At 40.2% G+C, this 27798-nt stretch overlaps 1 protein-coding gene across 5 annotated transcripts in view; it reads left to right on the forward strand.

Annotated features, from left to right (window-relative positions):
* LOC103146013 (growth factor receptor-bound protein 10-like) overlaps nt 1-27798 on the forward strand; it is a 57933-nt gene that overhangs the window by 22283 nt on the left and 7852 nt on the right. For 4 of the 5 annotated variants that reach the window (XM_007563715.2, XM_007563716.2, XM_016677218.1 and 1 more), the window contains 10 exons: nt 10610-10766; nt 16856-16971; nt 20852-20926; nt 22412-22549; nt 22659-22769; nt 24524-24622; nt 24704-24781; nt 26205-26321; nt 27322-27388; nt 27480-27567. In XM_007563715.2, coding sequence (XP_007563777.1) covers nt 10610-10766; nt 16856-16971; nt 20852-20926; nt 22412-22549; nt 22659-22769; nt 24524-24622; nt 24704-24781; nt 26205-26321; nt 27322-27388; nt 27480-27567 — 1046 coding nt within the window. Of the gene's footprint in view, nt 1-8044; nt 9150-10609; nt 10767-16855; nt 16972-20851; nt 20927-22411; nt 22550-22658; nt 22770-24523; nt 24623-24703; nt 24782-26204; nt 26322-27321; nt 27389-27479; nt 27568-27798 lie in introns of those variants that run through there. The other variant, XM_007563717.2, reaches the window with a different exon arrangement.

The raw sequence follows: 27798 nt of genomic DNA on the forward strand, positions 1-27798 counted from the left end.
ATTCTGTATATTTACTTGTAAAATTGAGTGCAAGCTTGCTAAGGGTGGCTTACTTAACACTAATAGTTCTGATTATTGCCCTGGATTTGAGGAACAAACATCTTTATGTGGCGTGTAGACTTTAAGGATAATGTTTATTTCATAGCGTACTGCGTGTCTTGACATGGTGCGTTTACTTTTTATAGGATAATGCGCAAAATGAGCATCGGCTCGTCTTGAGCTGATAAAACCATCACTAATCAAATCAGTATTATGTAAAACTGACGATTCTAATGTTATTTCCTATTCAAAAACATACCTGGATTGTTGCCTTGATTCCCTCCTACATGTTTGAGAAATTGTTTAATCTCTATGGCAACCAATCTCCATGGAAACCATTCAGCTGAGCAACACCTAGTGGCAGACCTCCTTGGAGTTGCAGTTTCCGAGCGTCTGCCTCACACAGCAGCCTTCTCCCATGACTCCCCCACTCGGCTCCTTCAGACTAGCCAGTTGCAATTAGCAAACACCTGGAGGAACTCATTATACAACTTACTTCTCAGTGCTACACTTGTAAAAACATTATTAAAGGGTTAATAAAGGAGTGATGTGACGGCGTCCTGAAGGCGGACCTTTCAGACAGAGCAAGAGTTTCTTAAGAGACAGGGGCCCAATTTCAAGGCTTTATATTTGGAATTAAAATTTCTTTTACGTCATATTTGATATGTACATTTTTATATCAACTTGAAGGTAACTGTTACTTCATTGTACTACAAAATGGCGCTATGTGCCTTAAAAATACATAATACTGCCCCTTTAAATGCTGCATAACAGGTTGACTCTGACGTGCCGTTGCTGTAGCGATGCGGTGCTCAGTTGCGTTAAATGTAAACAAACAGCTGGCATACAGAACCTGTGTAGGTGTTATGAGAACATATACATATGAATATATGCAGGTCTGTAAATGATGCATGCCTTGGAGCAGGAGGAGCATATGAATGCAGACGAGTCACACATATGTGCCGTGGGACGATCAGCTGACGGCTCTCTGGTGTTTTTCTCCTCGGGCTGTCGCTGTGAATATTGTTCTGAAGATCCGCTAACAGGCTGACATTATGTCTCCGTCAGAAGTCCTAAATTGACTTTGGTCGGGGCTTCGGAGCCGTTTCTCATGGTTAATAATTCTAAAGGCCGTTTCCCATGCAGCCTGTGCCAGCCTTGCAACATTCATTCGAGCCGTGTTTTCCCCCGCCTTTCACAGGGATTTGGTCAGGTCCCATCTGTCATCGTTGAGCAAATGCGTTTGCTTTGGCACCGTGGCTGTAACGCAACTCGAGCTTTTATTTGTGGCCAGAGACAGTATAATCAACATCAGCGAGTTGGACCCAGCAGTTAAATATACGCTCAGTCGCAAGCAGATGATTTGGATGAATGCCATGTGGATCAGCAGGCCTCCCTGCTCTCCTCTGAAGTAGCTTTGAGCAAGACACTGAACTTGATCCAGGTTCTGGTTTACTGCTCCTCAGCTGACCCTGACCTCTGACCTCCTTAGGGATGAACGCTCTTGGATGGGGTTTTTTGTCCATTATTTGCTCTGCGGTTTGATTTTTAGATAATTGCTGCTTGTAAAGTCAGACAAAGATTAGAGGAAAGGTGTTTATAACCCTTGAACCTTTTCACATGTTGTCACATCATCACTAATAACTTTAATGGATTCTGTTGGGATTTCAGGTGATAGACCAAGTCAAAGCACAGTTTTGTTGTGAGGTTTAGTAGTTATTAGCAGTCATTTTTCTCAAGTAATTAGAAAATTTATCTCTTTTTACTCTAACCCTTAAATAAAACAACAACAAAAAAGAGTCTGGTGCAAACATTTTCCTTTTTAAGTCGCTTGGAGCCCATCTCTAGATGCTAAACACATGATCTCAATGTTTTCTGATTTTTTTTATTTTTTTTTTGACTCCTGAGTGATTGGTTAGTCCTGATACCGCGTTGGACAGATCCATCAGATATTTAGCAAAGAAGAAAGAAAAGCAAATGTATTGAGTCCGGCCTCAAAACACATGCACTGGACTTTAAGTGGTCAGAGCTCAGAAACTATTAAATTTAACTTTATTGTCTGAGCTATTTTTAAAAGGCACAGCTCATGCTGCAGGTTGGTAACAAAAGACCAACCAGATTGATGTAGAGTAAATAACTTTGTAAGCTCCTGTATTCCAGTAATCAACTTGGGGAAAAAAACATCTTAATGTGACTGTGGAGGCTGTGCTTATTGCTCTACTTTATACTAAATTTCCATGTAATGGTTTCTCTGGTGTCCTATTATTAGTTGTCTTCAAAGAAATATGCTTAAGCGCTGATTAATCTTGTGTAATAAGACGAAAGCTCCAAGACCCACACTCTTCAGGGACTCCTGCCTCCCCTTTGATTTGAGGTCAGCTGATGTATTTCTGCACGCAATGGTCTGCTGACCCACTGCAATCAGTCAAGGTGCATGTTCGCGTCCGTGTCTCTGCGCGCTCAGAGAAAGTCGCTCAGTACAGTTAGCTGGATGGCCATTAGTTCACTGTGTAATCTACCACAAACAATTTCCATCATTACCTGTTAATGAGATGTAATCTGACTGTGGGGGGATTTGGTGCAGATTGACATGCAGGTCGGAGTAATTATTTCTGCTGGTGTTTGTGGGCTTAATAAAGATTTGCTGGGACTTTGTAGTTTTTGCCAAGCACAAAATGTTTTGCAGAGTTGCAATGTGATGATGCAACTTGAAAGTGTTTTCTAAGGATTGTTAGAGTAATTGCTGCTTAACCGCACCGCAGACTTTTTTTTTTGCTCCCCCCCTACATTCCATGACTTTGCAAGAAGATAAAGTTGAATGCTGGTCCAAAAGGAGCCTGGGAAATCATTTTTAGCTACATAGTAGTTGTGCAACAATATAACCAGCTCATGAGATGATACATCATATTAGGTTTTTTTGAATTATTTTGGGGAAAACTTTAAATCCTCCATTTCTTTTGTTGTTTTCACAAAGTAAAAAGTTTCACAAATCACCAACTGATTTTAAAAATCTAATCTAGTCGGTGTATCTTGTTCCAGTTGGAGGCTAGCAGTTATCACTAGCCAGTAATGGTAATCCCTCTGCGTTTCAAAAATCGTTCGTACCTCGTTTTAATCCGTCTCTGTTTAAGGCTGACTTTCTGTTCAAATAAAAGTCTCCAATATAGACACAACAGCTTGTCAAGCTCCAAACAAACACCATTACATCTGGGGCTCATAATAATAACTTCCCTGCCAGCATGCCTAGGTGGGCCCCATATGGGGAAAAGGAGGGCAGACCAGATGGGTCCCATATGGGTTCGTCCGCCGGTTCCACGGTGGCCCCACATGGGTATGCCCATTTAGGGCCCATGTAGGGCCCACGTAGGCTGTGGCCCTACATGGCCAAACCCATGTGGGGCCACCGTGGAACCTGCGGACAAACCCATATGGGACCCATATGTCAGCCCTCCTTTCCCCCATATGGGGCCCACCTAGGCATGTTGGCAGGGTTGCATGTCTCATAATAGCAGCAACTCCATAACTCTTTGACAAGAAACATTTTGGCATTTAATGTTGCACGATCTAGTCCTAAGAGATCTTGTTTGTACTCAGACTCCCACAGCCTTGGAGAAACATTAAATCTTTCTACACTGTTGATCTATTAATTGGTTTGTTGGTTTCATCTTATCTGAGATTGGGTCATGGGGTAAATGGGTCAAGGTCCAGACATCCCACTACATCGGATACATAGGTCTACCCAAGGATCTCTGGGAAACCTCTAAGGAAGGCTTCCTGAACTCCCTAAATTAGTTGACAATTTTTTCATCACGACTAATCTGACGAAGCGATTCAGCCCTATATTTTGTCTGACTCGTAATCACACACAGGAGAAGTCTGGACTTTTTGAAGTGAGGATCGTTAAAGGGGCAGTATTATGTAGAATCTACTTTTTTGAGCTATACATTGTTTTATAAAGTTATTCCCTCATTAAAATCATACTTGGGGTGTTGCCTTGATTCTTTAATGCGTGTTTGAGAAATCCTTTAACCTCCTGTAGCAACCGTTCAGGTGTGTAAAACGTCTAGGTGGACCTAGCCCCACCTTTGAGACGCAGCTCTTCCTCTGAGCTGCAGTTTCCAAGCTTGGGCACCTCCCCCACTTGTCTCCTTCAGACTAGCCAGCAGCAATTAGCAAAGACCTGGTGGAACTGCATATCTGTGGAGCTCATTATACGAGCTATGTATCAGTAAATGTTGGTAAAACGTTGTTAAAGGATTAATAGAGGAGCCTTGTTGTGATGACTTCCTGAAGGTGGAGTTTCAATAAGAGAGGAGTTTTTAAGAAACAGAAGCCCAATTTCACAGCATTAAATTACAAAATCTAATTTATTTTAAGTCATATTTGATATATACAACATTTTAGAGTGACTGCAGTGTCTTGATTGTGTTATAAAATATCACTATGTGCCTGCAAAATACATAATACTGCCCCTGTAAAGGTCTTGGTAATGGATCCCCCATCGGTATTTGAAAGACGTCGCATCACTAAGAGCTAAATTTGAAGTGAAATGAAGATATGGTTTTAGTGTTGAAAGGTAACAACTAGTCAAACGTACTCTGTTTTAACTAACTTCAGCATTTTAAAAAACTCAAACAACAAATGTCTGTGTAACCTACATGCTAGGTTAACGGATATTAATGTATTCTTGGGTTCTGCATCTCTTGTAGTCACGATAAGGGTATGCATCTTTCCTGTGAAGACGAGTTTTCTTCAATTTCAATGAAAGTTGTTAAATTTGAAGTATTAAATCTTGTTTTAATATTGGCACAAGATTACATCAGGGGAATAAGGTTAAAGGTGGAACTTGGCTCACGTTGTATATTTTCAAAGTTGATGAGAATCTCACGGTGTCGGGTCATGTGGAGTTGAGCTCCTCATTGAGGCGCCACTCTGGTGAAGTGAGATTGAGTTTGGCGGCTCTGCAGTGGTAATCAGCTCTGACTGGCCTGAAATCTGAAGAACTTTCACTGACATGAAACACAGACGATGCTGCAAAAGAGTCCAGAGTGACCAACTGCTAACAGGAAGTCAAATACTGGCAATAGAGATTCGGCAAGAGAAGCACCAGGTGGCGGAAAACTTTTACAGAAATATAGAATCAGTGACGGCTGAATTTGAATGTGTTTACTGCTCAGAATGGTTCTCTAGTGTTCAGACTTCAGGCGACACTTGGACTTGAGGAGAATCATTAGCTAAAAATGCATTTCAAGTTCAATTGACTTTTAACTTCACACTGTGTTCAATGCTTAAAGCTGCAGTATGTAACTTTATAAAAAAATGTTTTTTACATATTTGTTGAAACTGTCACTATTTAGTGACATCATAGTACGAGAAAAATTATCTGTGAAAAAAATCAAGCTTCTCTGACTTCTCCCAGTGCTAATTAGAAGCAACCAGTCAGAGCCAGGAGGCGGGTCTTAATGCTGTCAATCATGACCATTTGCACACCGCTGTTCCAAACCCTCAAACTCCTCTTGATTTCTGCTATGATACAACTTCTCCCCATTAATAGAGCCTGTTATGAATGCTAAGGCTAGTTAGCATAGCGGATAATCGATCTTGTTTTTCCGCCATTTGCACATTTAGCAGCACATTCCCAGGGAGGATCAACAGCGTTAAGATCCTCCTCCTGACTCTGATTGGTTTTTTGTTCAGGATAAGTAAACTTCAGATTTCTTCAGATGGGAATAGGTGGAGCAGATCAATCATTTCATAAAGTTACATATTGCAGCTTTAAGCCCCCTTTTGGCAGCTCAGACAGCCATGATGGCATTTTTAAGAAACTTGCAATAAAGTTAAGACCTGGAAAGTGACATCTAAAACGTTGACATTTTTGTTTCAATATTGCAAATCTTGTTTGCTTATTTTAACTTTTCTTTTGCATTTTTCTTTTGCTTTAGGGGAGAAAAAAAATGTAGTTTGAACCTCCACAACATCTTGTAATTGTTAGTTGCAGGCAGCCGAGCTTTTGTTTATTCAAAGCTGTTGGAGAGGTTATCTGCTGGCTGCGTTCAGTGTTTATATACAGAAAAGCAGACGGTGTGCAGAGTCATCCACTGAGTAAAGAAGTCTTTTTCACTCTGCAGCTCGAGTTACTGAGGAAGAGGCTGGCTCCGGCTTAAAACAACCAGATCAATTGTGATACGTCTGTGCTTGTGTAAAAATGTGTGCGTGTGTGAGAGGGAAGGAGAGAGAGAAAGAGGTTTAGGGGCTCATAAACCTCTTGGGCAAGTGGTTCTGACCCAGGTGCAGATTACTGTGTTTGACCTCTGACCCATAGTGTGTGTGTTTGGTCATATGTGCGCAGGTGTCTGCTTGTAACCCCTCAATCCAATATGTTGCAATTGTGTGTGTGTGTGTGTTGCCATAAGTGGCATAGGAGACAATAAACCCTGTTAGCGTTTCACCTCTCACCCTTTACTATTAAAGTGGAGGGAAAAAAGAGAAGGAAGGGGGGAAGGGAGAAACGAGGCAAGGTGAGTTAGTTTTAAACGTATAATAATAGTAGAGCTAAAAATATTTTACCTCTAGGACATTTTCACACTCTATCCTGTTGCATTTACTAGACTTGGTGTCCTGAATTGGGATTTTATGTGTCAAACACAAAGTAGTGCATAATTGTGAGGAAGAATGAAAAAGATGCACACGTTTCTAAAATTTGACAGAAAATATGGTTTTTGAAGAACCCCGTTTAGTTACGATTACATCTTTTAGGTTATGTTTCTCACAGCTTTGCAGATCTACACACTAATGGTTTCATGTTCAGAAGATAAGATGAGGGAAATTCAGAAATATTCAGACTTTAATAACATCCATGAGAATTATGTGAGTTTTGTTAGGAATTGGATGTCATTTAAGAAAAACTATTATATCCACAAATAAGCAAACATATTTAGTCATAAACAGACACCCGTAAGATGTTTACAAGTTAAACACTAATATAATACATGGGATATATATTAAATATTGCAATATTTTTGCTGCATTTTTTTGTAATCAGCATGGAGGTGCTGTTCATGGTCTTAGACATAATGATGAAGAAAAGCACAGTGTGTGTGTGGGGTTTGGCCTCAATACCCCTGCAGCAGGCAGTGTTGATTGTGGAATAACATTGATTATATATGCGTAAAGTTTTGGTGTTTTAGTCAGAATATGCTAAAACTGGCATATTCTGCAACAATCCAGTCTTCTTTATTTTAAAATCTTTCTCTCTCTCCCCCTCCCCCCCCTTTAAATTCCTGATAACTCCAATAGAAAGCTTCCAACTTTTAAAACTCCCAGAATTTTGCTCAACTTTATCCAAACTTTTTTCCAAAATGGCTTCCTTTTTTTTTTTTTTTTTTTTTCAGGCTTCCATGAAGGCCACATTTATGATGTGCTATGATAGCAGAATCACTACTGTTGCTTTCTTGATTGATGCTCTTCTCATCCTGCCTTCCCGTCGTGTCTTGGTGAATTGCGACGCTTCTTCTTCCCTTTTCAGACGATAAATTGAACGAGGTTTTTAAAGCGTTGGACATGGCTTTCAGACCCAGCGCTGCTTTGAAGTTCTCTGCTATAAAAACATCTTATCCATCTTTTGAGTTGGTCCATTACATAAATTCCTTAAAAGAACAAAATTTAACAAATCAAATGGAGATGTGAGCAGGGGGGGAAATGAGAGTGGACCAGAAATCAAGCAGATGGAGAAGGAGGAAGACGTTGGCTCCTTGTGACGCACGCGGTATGTTCGTTATCGCTTCCTGCACCCGCTCATCTCATCATGAATATCCCTGCACAAGCGTGACTCCATGTAGTTGGTAGGAGCCTGGCTCTCTCAGGAGCTGCAGCATGAGTCAGGAGGAAAAGTCCAACACTAATGTGGAAAAAAAGGTGGGAGGGGGGGCAAAAATAAAAAAAACACACACAACAAAAACCCTTCTGCAGATGGTCTTCATAATTTACATTTTGTCTTCCTCTTTCAAGAATGTGTGTGTGTGTGCCTCAAAGTTCTCACGCACACTGTATTAGGGGCCAGCTGGGTTTGGCCTGGGCTCTCTACACATGAGCCTGATTATGACTCAGTATTGCATTACTGACATTCCTCCATAGATCTTTTTTTCTCCACTCCTCTTTCTCTCCCCCCTCTTTGCAACTGTTTAGCTCTTCCTTGACCCTTCCAGTTTCGCCCCAAACGCGTGGCACGTTATCCGTTCGCCTCCGCATCCAATTAGTTCCCACTTCAAATTTTTCTTTTACCCTCTTTTTTTTTTCTTTTCTCGTGAATGTTCAAGCTGTCGGTGTGCATTACACATGTTTCTATGGCCCTAACACTTCTGCCCAGTATTTCACATGCAGCTGAGGAGGAGGAGGAGGAGGAGGAAGAAGAGGACAGGAGGCAAAGGGAGGGGCTAGAAATTGAAACCGTCAAGCCCGCTCAAAGGAAATGTCAGAAGATGCAGAAGAATAAGGGATGAGTCTCTCCGTCCTGCGATTGGCTCGGTAGTTTGAGCTCGTCTGCATGTGTGCTTGAGGAGTGGTGGGCGTGTCTTAAAAAGAGGGGGGAGAGATGGTGTGGCGCCATCAGTAAAAGGAGCTGACGGAGATAGTTTTTTGGACACGGGGGGGGATCAGGTGGATGAAACACAACCCTGGAGATAAGAGAGTACGTGACAGGTAGCAGCTCCCTGGTTAAAGAAAAAAAAATCCCACTCTGGGTTAATCAACTAGGAGGAAGAGGAGGAGGAGAAGGAGGAAAGGAGCGACTGCTCATACCGCTCCTCGCAGCTCAGTACGGGAACAACGGGCAGCCTCCTCCGTCTCTCCTTTACTTTCGTCCTTCTTCTGTCACTTCCTCTCCCTCTCTTTTCTCCCCCGCCCCCGTTACCTCCTGCATTTGCCTCGCCAATCTGTCCTTCCTTTCCTCTCTCTCTCTCTCTCTCTCTCTCCTCCCTCGCTCAGTTTCCCTCTCTCTCTCCCTTCCTGACTTCCTCCTCCCTCCCTCTGTGTCCCTCCGTGTCACTGGAGAGCGTCTCAGTGTGAAAATGCCATCCTGCTCTCCAGACTGTTGCCTCTTACAGGCTGTGGAGGTAAGGGACCTGTGTTGTGTGTGTGTGTGTGTGTGTGTGGGTGGGTGTGTGTTGAGTGTGTGTTTCTTCTCCAGTTTTCTGTTCTGAGGCTTGTGTCGGGCTTTCCAGAAGCAACCGAGTGTCAGTTTGGAAGCATGCTTTTTCTTTTTCTTTTCTTTTTCTTGGTTTAGTGTTTTTAAAAGTTTCCTCAAACAAAAACTCATGCGTCATACATTAACTTTTTTTTTTTCTTGTCGGGGGGCATGTGGGAAGAGAGGAGGCAGCCTTTGGGCTTTTGCAGAGGGCAGAAAAAGTGCAGTGACGTTGTTTCAGATTTCAGAGTGAGCCTTTGTGTCGCTGCTCTTGCTCCTGGTGATGTTTTGTGTTTTTATTTTTTACCCAGGCAGTTTACATTTTAAATCCTTTTGAGTCATTTTATTTCTTTTTAAACTTTGCAGAGCTTTCGTCCCGACTTCATTTTCCGCCCCCTCCCTCTCTCCTTCGCTCCCTCCCTCTCTCCTCCTCCTCCTGTCCAGCCCCCTTGGCCATCACCGGTTTTTCTGTCTTGTTTCATGTCATCTAAAGCAGCGGTTTTTTAGTTGCAGAAAAATATTTCTGCTTCGACGAGGGGCGAAAAACACACAAGCACGCACACTTATGAGGTTCTCCGGGCGTCGCGGCGTCATTTCTGTGGTTTGCAGACACTTTCTGATGTCAGTTCCCCCTCGGTGAGAGAGAGTCCTGTGCGAGGGTTATCTGTGCAGCAGCACACTCGAATGAGGGCAACATTACACCCGGTTTAAATGTCGCTTTGGGCACTGGGCTGGAATGGTTCAAAATGGCGCAACAATGGGAGGTTCTCCTGCTTTAAACCCGACCCGCTCGCAGCTCCAAGCGGTGACATTTTTAATGACAAAATTCAACACGTTACAAACTCACCGACTTATTTCAATCTCGAAGTGCGAGTGTGGGATTTTTTAAAAGAAGGATCTTCTTTTTTCTGCATTTTCTTTTGTGTAGACTTATCCGAAGGTGTCCGTTTCTTGCGTCTGGGATTTTTTTAATTTTTTTTTTTGCGGAGGTTCAGATGCGCATTTGTTGGTGTTGGACAAAGTTTGGTTGTGTTGTGAACAAAAAGGGCTGAACTGAAGGCGCAGGGGCAGGCCAGCCTTTCCTGGACGTCATCCTACTGGGTTTTTTTTTTTTTTTTTTAAAAGCCCACTTCATGTTCGAGTGACAGAATCATGTGAACACAGCCTTTTTTAAGGGTGGACCTGGTTATGGAGGTAAATTTAGACACTGCTGTTTAATTATTATTTTCTCCACATAATCTAATTCCTGGGAGCAACTCGGGACGCACCGTGCACCACACTTTTTTTTATTTATTTTTTTCTTCTTTTTCTCTTCTCTCTCTTTCTCCTTCTTGTGGAAAACATGACCTCCACTGTTCTCGTGCTCATTTGTGCTGTGTGTCTCTTCAGATCGTGAAGGTTTGGAGCGAGGATGGCGCCGGCAAAGTGGTGGAGATTCCAGCCGACATGACGGCGAGAGACGTGTGTCAGCTGCTGGTCTACAAGAGCCACTGCGTGGACGACAATGCCTGGACGCTGGTGGAGCACCACCCCGTCCTCGGTCTCGGTAGGGGAACTCGTCCCGGTGTGGCTCTGATGCACCGAGGCGCCTACAGGGCAAATAGCAAATTTTTGCCTCTATAGAAGTCAAACTTTAATCCTTCTTTACATTTTGCATGGATTCAGATTATCGCGATCAGATTTAAAGCGATTTTCATTGTCGGGTATTGACGTCGGCTACTTTTATCGGACTTAATGGTGTACAAAAGCGCCAATATACGCAGTTAAAAGCATATAAACCAGATTAAACGGGAATAATTTTCCACTATAGCCGTGTTTATTTGCCTACAGCGGATCTTTTCTGTGCTTGTGGGTCTTTTGGTGCCTCTCCAGAGGTAGATGGACTCTATCTGGGGTGTGCCGGAGTTTAGCAGGGGCTTCAGTGGCGCAAAGGAGTGAAACCCTGAGATTTTAAATGAATGGATGTGTTGGAAACTCTGTATGTTATGTCTCCAAATAAATTCATATGTAACTATTTATAAAAAGACCATGTACTAGCCCCACCTGTAACCTAATCCTCAACCTCCAAGCTCATTAGACGTAGCATCACATGCTCCTCCTTTTGTTTTGTTTTGTTTTTTTTTTGTTTTTTTGTGTATTTTAGTGACTGTGCTGCATTGCAACTAGAGCTACACAATATGTTGAGTTGCAGTTGTGATCGCAGTGTCAGTGTGTACAATATCACACTTTGAAAGGACTGCTCGGGTGCAGTATTTGACGGCAGAATAGGATTTCAGGTGCTTCTCTCCAATGATAAAATTGACATCTTGGATGTTTTGGGTTTTTTCTTCCACCTGATCTGCATCTTTGTGATCAAGATCACAAAGCCAAAGGAGACGGCTTGTCATGTTTTAAAGATGTTAAAGAGGGTAGTTGGTAGTGTCTTACCAAGAGTTTTTGACCAAGCTTCTAGTTCAAATATCTTTATGCATTAAAATAAACCAAAACTAACTTACAAGTAACTTTTCAGCAAGATATAGGAGCCAGATTTAAGTGAATAATGTTGATGAAAAAGTACTATTTTACTTATAAAAAGACATTTTTCCCATCTAAGTGAAATAATCTGCCAGCAAAATAAGTACTTTTATCAATAGCAAGGAATTATTGACTTAAAACAAGCTCCTTATATCTTACTGAAAAGTTACTTGTAAGTTAGTTTTGTCTTATTTCAAGTGTACTAATATATTTCCATTAGAAACAGACAAAAAATATTTGCCAAGATTTGTTTTTGCAGAGTGGGCGTCTCTAGAAAACAGTTTCCTTTCTAAAAGCTTCTTGCAGCTTTTGCTCTGTCTCCGGCGTCATTTCTAAACGGCTTGCTAAAACTGAAAATGGCTAACTGAGTAAGAGAGGTGATGGCGGTTTGTCTGTGCATTTCAACCTTAAACCCTTGAAGTTGCAGATTGCAGTGTGGATGTGCATAATAAGCTTGTTTGGGCAGGGCGTTGAAGCCGGTGCTCCCTAGCATGGGCTGAACGCGCGTACGCCTGCATCTCCTGACGAGGGAGGTGTGGCAGTTGCAGGATTATCCGTTTTCCATGTTCTACTTACAATCCCTGCACCCTCCCAAAATAATTTACTCAAGGGGGGCTGGAAAGGGGAAAAGGAGAGAAGAAAGAGCTGCTTTTCCTCCTCACTTTTTTTGCTGGGTCTCCCTTTGAAGCTTTATTAATTTCTTTTTTTTTTTTTCTTTTTTTTCTTAACTGAATCTTTCTTTGTCCTCTTACCAGCATCGTATTTATAGAGTCAAAGAATCGCTTTGTGCGTTTTCCTGCTTGAGCTGTGTTTCTGGAAAAAAAAAAAAGTACACTGAAGAGATGGAATGTGAGTTGCAGAGAGCGAGGAAGAGGGGGGGCGAAGAACGAAAGAGAGAGATGAAGAAAAAGCAGGAGACAGAAAGAAAGAGGAGGTGTTTAGGAGGTGTAGGGGGGGACAGGATTTGGACGGGGCGAGAGGCCTGGACTTAAAGCGTCATACCAGAACCTCGACGGGCCAATGGCGGCTCACCGTCGGACGAGCCCCTAGCTGTCCCGGCCAATCAATCTCCCGTTAACCTTGCACAGGAAATTCCCCTGCTTGTAGCCAGCACGCCTGTGAACGCGCACACAACCGGAGTCCAGACATTTCCACCCCTGTCGCGCAGCCACAGAGCTGTTTTTAGCACAAACGGCAACCACATTTTCACAAAACAAAAAGTAAAATAAAACCTTAGTTTTATTAAAGCTTGAGTGATTTCAACGTGATTTTTAAAAAATGAGCTGTAGGATAATGGTGTAACCTTTAACCGTCATTGTTCAGGAATAGTCGTAGACAGACGGAGGAAAGGAGAGCAGTGAGTGGGCAGGTCAGGCTCTTAATGTGTGCTTGTGTATTTGTGGCTTGTACTTTGCTTATGGCTTTGCTGCTCTCAGCAATCAGCCTAAATACATGACATCATCCTTTCTGCAAGGCCCCCCTCATCCTCACTTCCTCCTCCTCCTCCATCTCACACCACTTCTCCTCTCCACCTTCACCTCCTCCCCGCCTGCCTCACAGTGCCTCTGCTTTTTTTCACAGCCCCTCCTCATTCAACATCTCAGAACCCCCTCTCACTCCCTCCCTCCTCCTCCTTCTTCACTCGTCTCATAGTAACAGGCGATTTTTCTTGCTGTGTCATTGTATGCAAGAGTTGAACTGGGGATGTGATGATAAATATAGAGGCAAAGCACCCCTGCTGATGGCGTGAATGGAGGAAAAAAAGGACAGTTAATCTGAACACTGGTGCTCTGGGACTGGTGTGGCTAAGTCAGGTTAGCATTTCTGACTGGGTTTTACTCTATGGTGGGTTGTTGCGAATGGGTGTGCCTGCTTGAAGAATAGAGGGGATGTCAACACATGTTCTGTCGAAATTTGACACATTTTTGTAATGCGTTCAAAATCGGCCTTAGTTGATAAATTTTTGGGTTAAAACGCTACATCTCTGATGAAATTACAGTGTGACATCAGGAGTGAAACTAAATTGCCTTGCACAAATATTAGTAGGCTTTGAATATTTTCCCATGTTGTTATAATACAACTACACAATGTTGCACATTTTAGTAAAGGTTTAGTCAAATGTGTTTTTCTCACAACTTTTGTCACAATTTCAGTAATGAGTGATAATTTTAGTTTTAGGCCCTGAAACTAACAGTATTTTCGGATGTTGACTGGGAAGACGCCCTCAGCCAGCTGTAGTTGTCATGCCAGTCCGCTAGATGGCGCTGTGACTGTAGCATGCGCTCTTGAGCTTTAGCTTCCACCTCACTAGCTTCCACCGTCTCTGTCTCCTATGGAGGAAGTGCTCATTTAGCACATATATTTCTCATCAGAAATTGCGCTAAACTGAACAGGTATAAGTAGTATAACACTGTATAAAGTTGTCCGCCGTTATTTTTGTTGCTATCAGACCCTGAATGTACAGACTAAACCCTGCAGCCGTGCGATCTACGCATGTGCGCTCTCTGTCGCAACCTCCGCGGGGGTTGTGACAGAAACCATTGACATAATATAAGGATAGACGCCTCATGGACCGCTCTCGCCTATTGTCGCTGACGAGATTTAGGGCGGCCATCTTGGAGCGGTACTCCACTCCACTCAGCGTTATGTGTTTAGCAGGCACAATGACGTATCAGCGCATTTAATCGATCATAACACACTTTTTTGTTACTGGAAACCATATTCAAACATCTGTCAAAGCAGCATTTATAAACAATTGTATTTTTTAAGTGTTTTTAATACATAGTTCATCATATTTAAATATGCTTAGTGGCTATAACAATAGAATAGGAATGGAATATTCTTATATCAATGTATGAAGAGCATATTACAAAACACACAGCCGTTCATAATTTATTTAATAAATTATTTAGTAATATCAATATATATTTATATAACTATACAAACACTAATAAATAAAGATTAATAATGGCACAAATAAATAATGATTAATAGTGAATTATATATATATTTTTCAGCTGACGAGTCCAAAATCCGATGCGAGATTCATCCGTGCTGCAGTGAATCCGTCTCTCTTTATAGATATCTCCCTCTTCTTCCTCACATCGTGTCTTTAGGAAACTTTCAAAACAAAAACGGAAGATTTAGGATGTATCTTACTTTTGACAGAATGAAAGAATATAAATAATAGTCTTTACCACCTGTGTAAACTTTGTTGGTGAATGTTATAACACATAATATAAGTTGTATAATATGTGTTATATTGTTTCATTTCTAATATAGGCCCTTTTGTCAGATAATCTAAGTCAATGTTAGAGAATAATTAATTTTTTTAGATTTACAGAGTCTCAGTTTGCCTTCATAGCGGGGCTGAACCCGTATTACACCAAGCACTGTAGCTAATATTAGCTGGTATCTCACAGGTGGACATAAATACAGTAAAGTAATATTCTAATCACAATATATACACAATAATATGTCCATCTTACTTGTGAAATGTTGTCTGTGGAGCCGTCACATCAATAATCCATAGATCTGAATAACAATATCCCTCACTGCTGAGGCATCTTCTGCTGTTTTGGTTGAGCAAAGTAGGAGGGTATACCGCTCCAAGATGGCCGCCGTATTTCCTGCGCCGGACCGGCCAATGCGGGGCCTACTCTTATATTATGTCTATGACAGAAACGAGCGGCTGGATGGCAACAAAAATATGTTTCGGCTTAACTGAAGAGCGGTTCCGTGTAAACAGGGCCTTAGTCAAGAACTCCTCGATTAAATTGATTGTAAATTTACCCAAGAGGCACGCTTTTTTACGACCTCTTGGGTCTTTATGGAAAATAATTTCTTGAAACCTTGCTGAAATATTTTCTCAAGGGTGGAAGAAATAAAAGTTAATTTTACAATACCCAGAGGCACAAATTAATTGCTATTTTTCATTGCTTGTTATATAATGCATCTTTAATTACTTTTACCTTTTTTCCCAATTCTGAAATGGCCAAAACCTGGGGTGTGTATTTAAGCACAGTACACACATGATTCATCAAATTAACAATGGTGGAAGCAGTGCCAATAGCGCAATCTCAGCCTTCCAAGTCCACATGTATCATTTCAAAATGAAATTATCATAAAATGCACTATTGGAATATTAACATTGTTACAGCAAGTGTCTCTTCTGCTATCATACAATATAATCATTTCACTTCTTTCCATTCTCATTGGCTTTCAAACCTTTCCCTCCTTCCCACTTGACTAAAACTTGTAATTATATTTAATCTCCCTGGAACATTTTTGCTGCATTTTTATTGGTTGACAAAAAATGTCAAATAGTTTCATCTCAGCATTAGTCATTCTGGCTTTTTTGTTCAGTTCTTGGCAAAAACTGCCAAAGCCCTTTCGGCGATTAAATTAACACAATAACCATTAGCATTTGTGTGTTTTCCTGGGATTTTATATGATAGACCAAACAAAATGTGCCTGATTGTGAAGTGGGAGGGAAATTGATATATGGTTTTTAAATGAAAATTTTAAGTTAATGTAGGGATAAATTTACTGAAGAAGAGATGCCAATAGACGAATAGAGGACACGGCAAATATGTGCAAGGTGTTCTGGCTAGACGGGGCCAAAATTAAACCTCCTGCTCCAAATAACAGAATTGGCACTGCTTATAACTAAATACATATCTGGAACAAACTTACGGAAAATTGTGAAACAGTCGAAACACTGAGTTCCTTTTGGATTAAAAACCCACCTGCTTAGAGGTGCTTTTGTACAACAATAAATGAAACGCTAACCAACATTTTGATGTGTGATGACGACACTTGGAAACATTTTATATTTCAATAGTTGATTTTTGTGTTTTTATGATGTGAAGCACGTTGAACTGCCTTGTTGCTAAAATGCGCTATGCGAATAAAATTTGATTTGATTTCAATATAACGGCGCCAAACGGGGCAACATTATTTCCATCTACATATCTGACTAAAACGTTCCACATAATTCAACATTTGAAGTTATAAGACCATATGAGTGTCGCTGCTACACGTGAAATAGATTTCAAAGACGAGGTTTTCCTCACCGATGCGTGACGCGGTGCTAACTCTGCCCATCTCTTGTTCTCACAGAGAGGTGTGTGGAGGACCACGAGCTGGTGGTTCAGGTGCAGGCCTCCATGAGCAGCGACAGCAAATTCCTCTTCAGGAAGAACTATGCCAAATATGAATTCTTCAGGAACCCACTCGTGAGTTTCTCGCATCCCTGATTTGACCTCTCTGTGACTGCTTGCTCTTAGCACGCAGCTCCTTTCTCACAAACACACACACACANCTACTCTTATATTATGTCTATGACAGAAACGAGCGGCTGGATGGCAACAAAAATATGTTTCGGCTTAACTGAAGAGCGGTTCCATGTAAACAGGGCCTTAGTCAAGAACTCCTCGATTAAATTGATTGTAAATTTACCCAAGAGGCACGCTTTTTACGACCTCTTGGGTCTTTATGGAAAATAATTTCTTGAAACCTTGCTGAAATATTTTCTCGAGGGTGGAAGAAATAAAAGTTAATTTTACAATACCCAGAGGCACAAATTAATTGCTATTTTTCATTGCTTGTTATATAATGCAACTTTAATTACTTTTACCTTTTTTCCCAATTCTGAAATGGCCAAAACCTGGGGTGTGTATTTAAGCACAGTACACACATGATTCATCAAATTAACAATGGTGGAAGCAGTGCCAATAGCGCAATCTCAGCCTTCCAAGTCCACATGTATCATTTCAAAATGAAATTATCATAAAATGCACTATTGGAATATTAACATTGTTACAGCAAGTGTCTCTTCTGCTATCATACAATATAATCATTTCACTTCTTTCCATTCTCATTGGCTTTCAAACCTTTCCCTCCTTCCCACTTGACTAAAACTTGTAATTATATTTAATCTCCCTGGAACATTTTTGCTGCATTTTTATTAGTTGACAAAAAATGTCAAACAGTTTCATCTCAGCATTAGTCATTCTGGCTTTTTTGTTCAGTTCTTGGCAAAAACTGCCAAAGCCCTTTCGGCGATTAAATTAACACAATAACCATTAGCATTTGTGTGTTTTCCTGGGATTTTATATGATAGACCAAACAAAATGTGCCTGATTGTGAAGTGGGAGGGAAATTGATATATGGTTTTTAAATGAAAATTTTAAGTTAATGTAGGGATAAATTTACTGAAGAAGAGATGCCAATAGACGAATAGAGGACACGGCAAATATGTGCAAGGTGTTCTGGCTAGATGGGGCCAAAATTAAACCTCCTGCTCCAATAACAGAATTGGCACTGCTTATAACTAAATACATATCTGGAACAAACTTACGGAAAATTGTGAAACAGTCGAAACACTGAGTTCCTTTTGGATTAAAAACCCACCTGCTTAGAGGTGCTTTTGTACCACAATAAATGAAACGCTAACCAACATTTTGATGTGTGATGACGACACTTGGAAACATTTTATATTTCAATAGTTGATTTTGTGTTTTTATGATGTGAAGCACGTTGAACTGCCTTGTTGCTAAAATGCGCTATGCGAATAAAATTTGATTTGATTTCAATATAACGGCGCCAAACGGGGCAACATTATTTCCATCTACATATCTGACTAAAACGTTCCACATAATTCAACATTTGAAGTTATAAGACCATATGAGTGTCGCTGCTACACGTGAAATAGATTTCAAAGACGAGGTTTTCCTCACCGATGCGTGACGCGGTGCTAACTCTGCCCATCTCTTGTTCTCACAGAGAGGTGTGTGGAGGACCACGAGCTGGTGGTTCAGGTGCAGGCCTCCATGAGCAGCGACAGCAAATTCCTCTTCAGGAAGAACTATGCCAAATATGAATTCTTCAGGAACCCACTCGTGAGTTTCTCGCATCCCTGATTTGACCTCTCTGTGACTGCTTGCTCTTAGCACGCAGCTCCTTTCTCACAAACACACACACACACGCACACACACAGACCGCAGAGTCTCTCCAGTTATTATTTTTCCCCCCTTGGTAGTTTTGGGTACACACAGCTAAGGGATAATTATTTTGTTTTCACCTTAAATATAATAAGACGATCACGTTTTCACATTTTGTTTTCTCCTTGACTCAGTCCAGAGGATCTGCTCTGTGATCCTGTGTTTCAGCACACGCTGCTGCTATCATGTTACAAGCGCATTGATGACGATAAATCAATGCTCACATGTTTGGTGTAATGTTTCACCATCTTTAGGTCAGTATGTCAGGAGGCAAACAGTTAACTAGCAGTAAACATTTAGCCATCGTTTAGACACTGAGCTGGGGCAAAGATTCCCTCATGCTGCCCACAGACGGAGCATTTCTGTGGTTTATCCACTGCTGTGAAGATCCACATTAATCTTCTTTTACTTACTGTGAAAGTTCTGCTTTAAATTTGAAATGCTAATAATGTGACTTTTTTCATCTAAAGAGGAATAAATTTTTTGTTATTTTACTTAAAGCACTTATCAAGTTTTTATTCAACTTTTTAAAATTTATTAAACAGTGAAGTTTAAATAATTTCAAAAGTAATTAAAGTTGCATACTTATGATAACCCATAAGGCTGCTTATTTCATGGAATACTTCAAAATAACTCGTCACTTAAAATATTTGGGCTTGAATATTCAGGAAAGAAACAAAAGGGACGATATTTCTTAAACAAAACTTTCATTTTATGACTTAATTTGCTGCAGTTCAACTTGGAGACAGAGCTAACTCAGTTTAATTTGACAAATCAAATTAATTTCACAATAAAATATATTAGAACAGCCAGGATGGGTTAGATTAATGGGATTTATTGATTATACAGATCTGGCTGGTTGTGTTTTGGAAATGGAACAAAGTTTTTAAGGAGGTTAACTTATGACTAAGATTGGGACTAGTTTTCTGGATTTTTTTTCCCACAATAAATACATTTTCATTACAGGTAAAGGCCATTTACCATCATTTGAAACCAGTCTCAAATGAAACCAGGCTGTATTTTTGTTGGGGTTTTTTGCATTTACTCATGCAATCTTTGTCTCATCCTAACACCGTTTTGATCTGAAACATTTAATTGGGATGAAAAAAAAATTGCAAGTAAGCAAATATTTGGCCATTATCTGCAAATATAAGAAAAAAATAAGTAGCTATTGCAAATGTTTAGCTGGAAGCTTGGGAATATTAACAACACAGTGACTCTGAAACATGTTAGGTTCTCACTGGGTTTTTCTCCTGATGAACAAAACTACTCAACATATTAAAAGTAACTCTTTTAATATGTTGAGTATTAAAAGAGTTCATTTAGGAGGTAAGCTGGGTGGATATTTGCTGTAAAGAAGCAAAAGAATCAGAGTTATTGAATAAGATCCAGTAAATCAAAGCTGCACAGTGTTTGTTTGTTAGCTAGCGATGCAGCCTGAAATCATTAAAAAATGAGGAGAAACTTTAATAAGCTGGATAATGCCTGTTTGCACCTTTGCAAAATGATTTTCAAACTTTGTTTTTATATTTTTTGTTAGCTCGAGTATCGCAGCAGCTTGATATGCGGTCCTTCATGTCTCAGTAACCCGGTGCCAGCCAGCCAGGCCGTGTTAGCTGCCCTGCATGGCATCTGGTGATGCGAACTCAGCTGGGGGCTCTCTGCAGCTGTATAGAATGACATTACTGCCGGGATGATTTAGGTGTGTGTCAGAGCCAGCAGGTGATCTCAGCCCTGTGGTAATGAGCCCAGTAAAACAGCAGAGTGCTGGCTGCAGCCTGTCAATCACGCTAAGAGTGGCGCTGCTGGCTAAAGGGGATTACATCAGTGGGTGAGATCATACTGCATCTACTGCAAGGCTGGAGTGCCCTCTTTCACTTCCCACCACTTAGCGTTTGAGCCCTCATACCCATTACACACACACACACACACACACACACACACACACACACACACACACACACACTCGCATAGATCTATTCTGTAAAAAGAGATGCTGTCCTCTCTTAGCTCTTGCATGCTCTAAGTGGTTTCAGGTGACTGTGTCTTTCTTTGTCCCTTTCTCTGACAGCCATTGTCAGCGTGTTGGTTTGTGTGCTTCTTTCCCATCCAGAACTTTTTTCCAGAGCATATGGTGGCTTTGTGTCATGAGTCTGACTGTTCGATCCCTCAGTCACAGCTCTTACAGGTGAGAAAGCTACCTGCTAAAAAGTTAAAAACTAATTTAACGTCCTAAAGATTCTCTGTAAATATCACTTGCATCTCATCGGATGCACAGATTGCTTTGCAAAAGTATTCGTAACTCTTGAACGATTCTCCTTTTGCCACGTTTCAATCCCTAACTCTAAAGAAATGTATGTTATCTGTGGTTTTAAGTGTCAGACCAGCACAAGGAAATGCATATTTGTGAAGAAGTGGCCAATTTATGAACAAAAGTGATGCGTGTCTTTAAACGCTGTAAGAATCTGAAAAGTGTTTCACACATTTGTATTTGTGTTGCAAATGGCTGAAGCTCAAATTTGATAAAAAGCATCCTTGAGCATCTAATTTGAAGTCTTTCCATAAATTCGAAATTGAAATTAGGCCTGGACTTTGACTAGGCCATTTTATCAGACTACAAAAACACAAAATTTAACAAAGTAATTCTGGTCAGGTTTCTAGTTCAAATATCTTAGTACACTTGAAATAAGACAAAACTAAATTACAAGTAACTATTCAGCAAGATATAAGAGCTTGTTTTAGATCAATAATTCCTTAATACTGATGAAAAAGTTCTAAATATAAGTGAAATAATCTGCCTACCTAACTTATACCTAACTTGTAATGTGAGAAAAATGTCTTCTACAAGAAACCAGACCAAAAATACTTGGTACGATTTTGGGCTTTTGCGGTGCAAAAATATGCAAGCATGCGATTATATACGATTTGATCTCTGGATTTGTACTTGGGGTTGTTGACCTTTGCCCCCAGTTTCAAGTCTTTTGCAGTTTCTACATTTATTAGTGCAAATATCTTGGCAAGGCTTGTAAAAAATGTTCCTAAGTGAAACAGTCTGCCAGTGGACCAAGTACTTTTTCATCAATATTAAGAGATTATTGATTTTAAACAAGCTACTACGTCTTGCTGAAAAGTCACTTGTAAGTTAGTTCTGTCTTATTTCAAGATAAAATTGAAAAGTTAAATTTTCATGTTAAATTTCATGGCTGGAAGCAAACACAACTTGTAACAAATTAGTTTCAACAAAAGCTTTCTTGTTGCCGCTCCTCCATTAAAGCCAGATTTGAGGAGTGCACAGCGAATGGACGGACTGTCGATGGAATCTCTCATGTAAAATATGAAAAGAGGAATAAACATATTTGAAAGACTGTAAACGAGAAAGTTAAATCCTAACAGCAAACCAGACAAAAGGCATTTCAAGCTAAAAACCTGTGGAAATGAATGTCACAATTATAGCAAAATTACTTCTGCTGTAGATCAGCAACACAAAAAGAGTATCAAGCTTGATGGGCATAGCTTTATGTTCTGCAAGTTGAAAAGTAAAATAAAAGTATAATGCATTGAGACAAAAATGGACAGGAGCGTTTTTGATTCTTTTTCTTCATTTAATCATGTACGTAGTCCATCCATACCGTTCTTGTTTGATGTAATTTTGCTTTTAATGTTTTATTTCTAGAATTTTCTGAACTCCAGCAGCTGTCCTGAGATCCAGGGCTACCTGTATGTGAAGGAGCCAGGAAGAAAGTCCTGGAAGAAGCTCTACATGTTCCTGCGACGCTCAGGCCTTTACTACTCAACTAAAGGAACATCCAAGGTGAGAAATATGCTTTTTTTGTTGTTTTTTTTAATCCTCAACTGATAAGATGGTGTACCAACTTTTTTTTCCATTTATAATCTATAATCTGTTTTCTTTCTGCCCACAGGAACCCAGACATCTGCAGCTGCTCTCAGATCTGGAGGACAGTAACATTTACTCCATCATCACTGGGAGGAAGCTTCACAACGCCCCTGCAGACTTCCAGTTCTGCATTAAGGTACAACCTGCGTGTTTCCTGCCATCCTAAGCGACTTCTCCCTGAGAGAACAGAGATTTGTGTCGTCTGGTTTAGCGATCTGAGCCATTTCTTCATCACTGAGACGTCCCAGTTTAGGGGCCAACTTGTGGCCTTTAATGCCACCTCTTCATAATAAGAGACTCTGCTCCCTCTTTGCTCGCAGGGTATCATGTGTGTATCTGTGTCAGAGGACACGAGGGTTAACGCCGCCCACCAGGGGGTTAAACACAGTCTCTGCTCCACGCGTTATCTGTGGTGGGTCACCTGCTGATCTGGGATAAGCCTAGTGGGATAAGCTCTGGATGGTAGAGCAAGTCGCCCCCCTCTAAACCTTTCAGCTCTCTTTTTACACTTGATGGGGGCTGGGGGATGCAAAGGTTGCATTAAAAGAGGAAATATTTCCATTTTTTCACCATTTGACTGAGTTTTTTTTGGTCATGGATAATGAAAAGCTATGAAAAGGCTGATGATGTGTAAATAAATACATCTTCAATCGCAGTATAACACTTTGTAACCAAAATTCAGTGCAAGTACATTTATTTAGTTTGGACAAAAACTCAATTTTAAGTAATAGTTTTGTGCATTTCCCAAGTATCACCAAAGTGGCATGTTTTGTCACCAATAGATAATAAAAACAAAACACAAAAAGCAAAAGAAAACAATCCTGTTTGGTGGCTCTGTGTGTGTGGTTGGAAGATCTTGTTTGATTGGAAACTTGGCCTGTCACAGTAACATTTACTGGACGATAAATTGTCCCAGTAATTATTGAGATAAACGATAATGTTGTTTTGAGGCCATTTTCAATTCATTTAATGATGATAACGGCAAAATAATGCAAGTTTGCTCTGTCTTCCAGATGCTGGATCTGGAAGACATCTTAAATGTCCAAAATAAAACGCAACAACCAAACGGAAATAAAAATCCCACACAACTGAAACCATAAATAAAAATAGACCATGAAGTCTCTGTAAACAAAATTACCCTTCCAAAAATATCCTTCATCAGAAAGAAAATGATCAGGCTCCTTTTTATTTATCCTGTGAACAACTGGGACAGGCTTATTAGAAGCTCATTTTGTTTTCAAAAGCCAAAATTTTCTGGTTGGGGGGGAAAAAAAATCCACAGAAACTCTCTGAAGTCCATTTTTCAGGTGATAAAGATGGACGATTTTCACCAACACCAACCACTAAATCCAACATGGTGGCCATGCATTTAAAAGAGCGATGCGACCTGCAGCAGTGCATGTTTTAGGCTGGATGAACATGCAACGTTCACATTATTGGTTGATTTAAGACAATTGACTTGTTTTACCTTTTAAATAATTGAAACCAGCTAAGATAAAACCAACAAGGTCTGAAAGTAACAAGTTCAAACATGCACAAAACATAAAGTATCCTCTTTAATGAGCAGTTAATTTCACTGGTCATTTTTCAGGACTCGTTAAATATCAGTAATAAAACTATCAGTTGTTTAATCTGTGTTTTTTAAAGATACTGTGGGAAGCTTTTGAATTCTCCAGACTGATATATTTCATAACAGCTGCTGTCAAAATCCCTGTTCCCTCTGAAAACACGTTGTTCAAATCGAGATCATTAAAGCGCGACCCCGGTGTTATGAAACATAACAGTTTGAATACTTTTGTGAGCCGTGGAATCGGGGCTCGGCCGTGTTTGTGTTCCCAATGTGTTTCTCATTAATTTCAAACCCCGCTGTGTCCTCTGCTTGGTTGACAGCCCAATAAAGCCAGGAGTGACTGTAAGGAGCTCAAGATGTTGTGCGCCGAGGACGAACAGAGCAGGACGTGCTGGATGACCGCCTTCCGACTGCTCAAAGTAACGACGACTCTTTTATTTGTTTTGGACTCGAGTCCGCGGCTCTAACAGCTGACTCCGTCTCCTCTGCCATCTCCACAGTACGGGATTGTCCTGTACCAGAACTACAATGTGCCCCTGCAGAGGAAGGCTAACAACTCATCTTTCTCTGGGCCCGTGGTGAGCATCTCCTCTCTGCCGCCGCCGTCGTCCCATCACCGCCCAGCTGTCACGTTTTCCTGCTTAGCAAGAACCAGTTCACTGTGATCTTGGAAAAACAAAACCCTGGGCCACCGGAGCGAGTTGAGACATTTCTGGCCAAACATTTTGACACGTTGTGCTTGAGGGGCAGAGGAGTGAAGGAGTTAAGGAAACGTTTATTAAAATGTCACACAGTTTCTTCACTGTGTGACATTTATTGGCAGATTAATATATATTGACAAATATTGGCAGAGTTAGAAATGGAAATGAAAATAGAAATTTATTGTTTTGCAAAGAGGAAATTCAGGTGGAGCAACAGATATGGTTTTTAAACAATGTATAAAAAACAAGATTAACAATAATAATATTATACTGTACAAGTAAGCTGATGAATTGAACTATTTTGTATCTTTTTGTTAGATAAGCCTGATGTGTCAAGTCAAAATTCACAAATAAAATAATAATAATATACTGTACAAGATTATAACAAAAACTGCTGTGCAGTTATTAGAAAGGGATTCTGCAGAAAACAGAAGTGCACCAACAGTGGAAATTGGTTAACAAAAATAAAAAGTTGTTCAAAAATTGTACAAAAATTTGTTTCTGATGGGAAATGAGACAAAAACCTATAAAAAGTATTGATTTAATGCAAAAGGTGCATCAGGAAGACGTTTGAAATATACAAAATAAATAAACAAAATAAAAACGGAAACAATAAATAAAATCAATGATTAAGTCTCTGTAAACAAAATTGTCCCTCAAAAACAAGATCAAAGCACCAGACTGAACTTTTATCATCCAGTTGTTTTAGTAGAAAGAGGAAAAACAATAAATTATGCAAACTGGAAATTATTGAGCTTGTTTTAATTTATCGTGCGATTAATTGATATATTGCTTATTACGACAAACATACTAGCAGTTTTTTACATGAAAACCCTATAAAATATTTAAAAAGTTTTTTAAAAAGTCTGCAATTTAGTTTGATTCAGAGTTTCTAGAGCTTTTTTTGTCGGCACAAAATATAATTGAAACATATTTCATGTTGTCAAGAAAAAGCATTAGTTTCAGAATTAAATTTTTGTTCTTTTTCATAAAAAAAGAGGTATTTATTTGTTAGAAAAGCCTTTTCTCTCTGAGGTTCAAAGGGAACGTGGACGATTTAAGCCGTACGGTCAGAAATCCGGGCTTTTGCTTCTCTTCAGAGGAGCATTTGTGGATTGACTAAAGTGGGTCTGTGTGCAGACAGGATTTGTCATGCTTCAGTGACTGCGTCTGGCTTGTTTGACCTCTGACCCTTTTTTTTTTACGCCCCCCCCCCACTCCAATCACTACAACTCAACCCCGTTTCTCGTGCGTCCCTCCCTCCACGCCCTCCGCCTCTCTCCGCCTTTCCTCCCGACAGCGGAGCGTATCCGAGAACTCGCTGGTTGCCATGGACTTCTCGGGAAGAACCGGCCGCGTCATTGACAATCCCATCGAGGCCCAGAGCGCCGCCCTGGAGGAGGGACAAACTTGGAGGGTAAGCAGGTTTATAACCTAGAAAACGACAAAAGCCTGACATCTTCTAATTTTGCCTTAAGGTCAGTGTCTTGGGTTTACTCGTCGCGTCTTGTCTGGTATTCCTCCTCGCTCTCCTGAGGATTTCTTTGACACAGACAGGACTTTTTGTTCCGACAGTGATTAATATCGCTCTGCCTCAGTAATTCCTAGACTTTATTTGACTTTCTACACCAGGTAGTGCCTAGTCAGCCTTGGAGGAAAAGAAATACGTTTACATTGGTAGCATGATCAGAGCCAAATAAAACGACACTTGATGCATTTCTTATGAAATCCTGGATTTAAATGTTTGTTTCTAAAAATGTTCATCTGCAGGTTAAAATGAACATAAGTAGTAGTTGGAAGAAAATAAACGTATATAATCTACCACTTCTCTCAAATTTCAATTTGCTGTAACATTCATATATCATTTAAATCTGCCCCGTTTGGTTATAAACTTTAAAACTAGAGATGCATCGTTATCGGTCCTGATAATGGAAAAAATTATAGATCTGGTATCTATGACAGATCTATTCACTCTAACTCTATGCTTTGTTCTCATCATGTTTTATTTATTTTACATTATAGTTAGAACTCCTCATTGCTCTTTCTGAACCATTTGAAAGGAGGTTTGTTGCAGGTTATTTTTGTCAGTTTCAGTTTCTTTACTATTTATTTCACATTGGCTATTAAGCCCCTGGTTGTACTGAACTGAACAGATAAAAGTTGTTTGTGAAGTTATTGTTGTATTTAAGTGGATAGTTATCTAATAAGTTTGTAATAAGGTACATTTATGTCTGGGTTTATAAAAAGAAAAGTTTTGCATTAACTCAGCTCTGTTTTTTGGTATCGGCCGATACTGAACTTCAGATGTCTGTATCGGAGAGTCCAGTTTATTAGATAATGCATATGTAAAAACCCAAAGACTAATTCCTCCTTTAGTTACGTACTTAATGTGATCTGATTTTTCTTCTTATTTTCAGAAAAGAACCCACCGTATGAATGTCCTGGGCAGCCCCAGCCCCTTGCACCCATCCTCTATGAACACAGGTACTCCCACTGAAACCACTAACACCAGTCTGCCTGACGGCCTTCCCCCACCACCCTTTACAGTCACACACATTTCTGTTTCTCCTCCCAGTCATCCACAGGACACAGGTGTGGTTCCACGGTCGTATTATGAGAGAGGAAGCCCACAAAATGATTATACAACAAGGCCAAGTAGATGGGTGAGTTCACAGACGTTTTATGAAATTTACCAAAAAGGGGACAAAAAATAAGCAAAGAAATATTTTAATATTTTCCCACTGCTGTCATGAAAAGCATTGAAGACTCTTAGACTTGGCAGCATCACTTTTGACAAAAACAAAACAAAAACAAACAGTTTTTTCATCAAGCATTTCTCAGTGTCTAAATCCTATTTTACTTAAAACTTGAGTATCTGCCAGCTTTTATTTTTT

This window comes from Poecilia formosa, unplaced genomic scaffold (genome assembly GCF_000485575.1).
Source record: "Poecilia formosa unplaced genomic scaffold, Poecilia_formosa-5.1.2 Scaffold150, whole genome shotgun sequence".
NCBI classification, from domain to species: Eukaryota; Metazoa; Chordata; class Actinopteri; order Cyprinodontiformes; family Poeciliidae; genus Poecilia; species Poecilia formosa.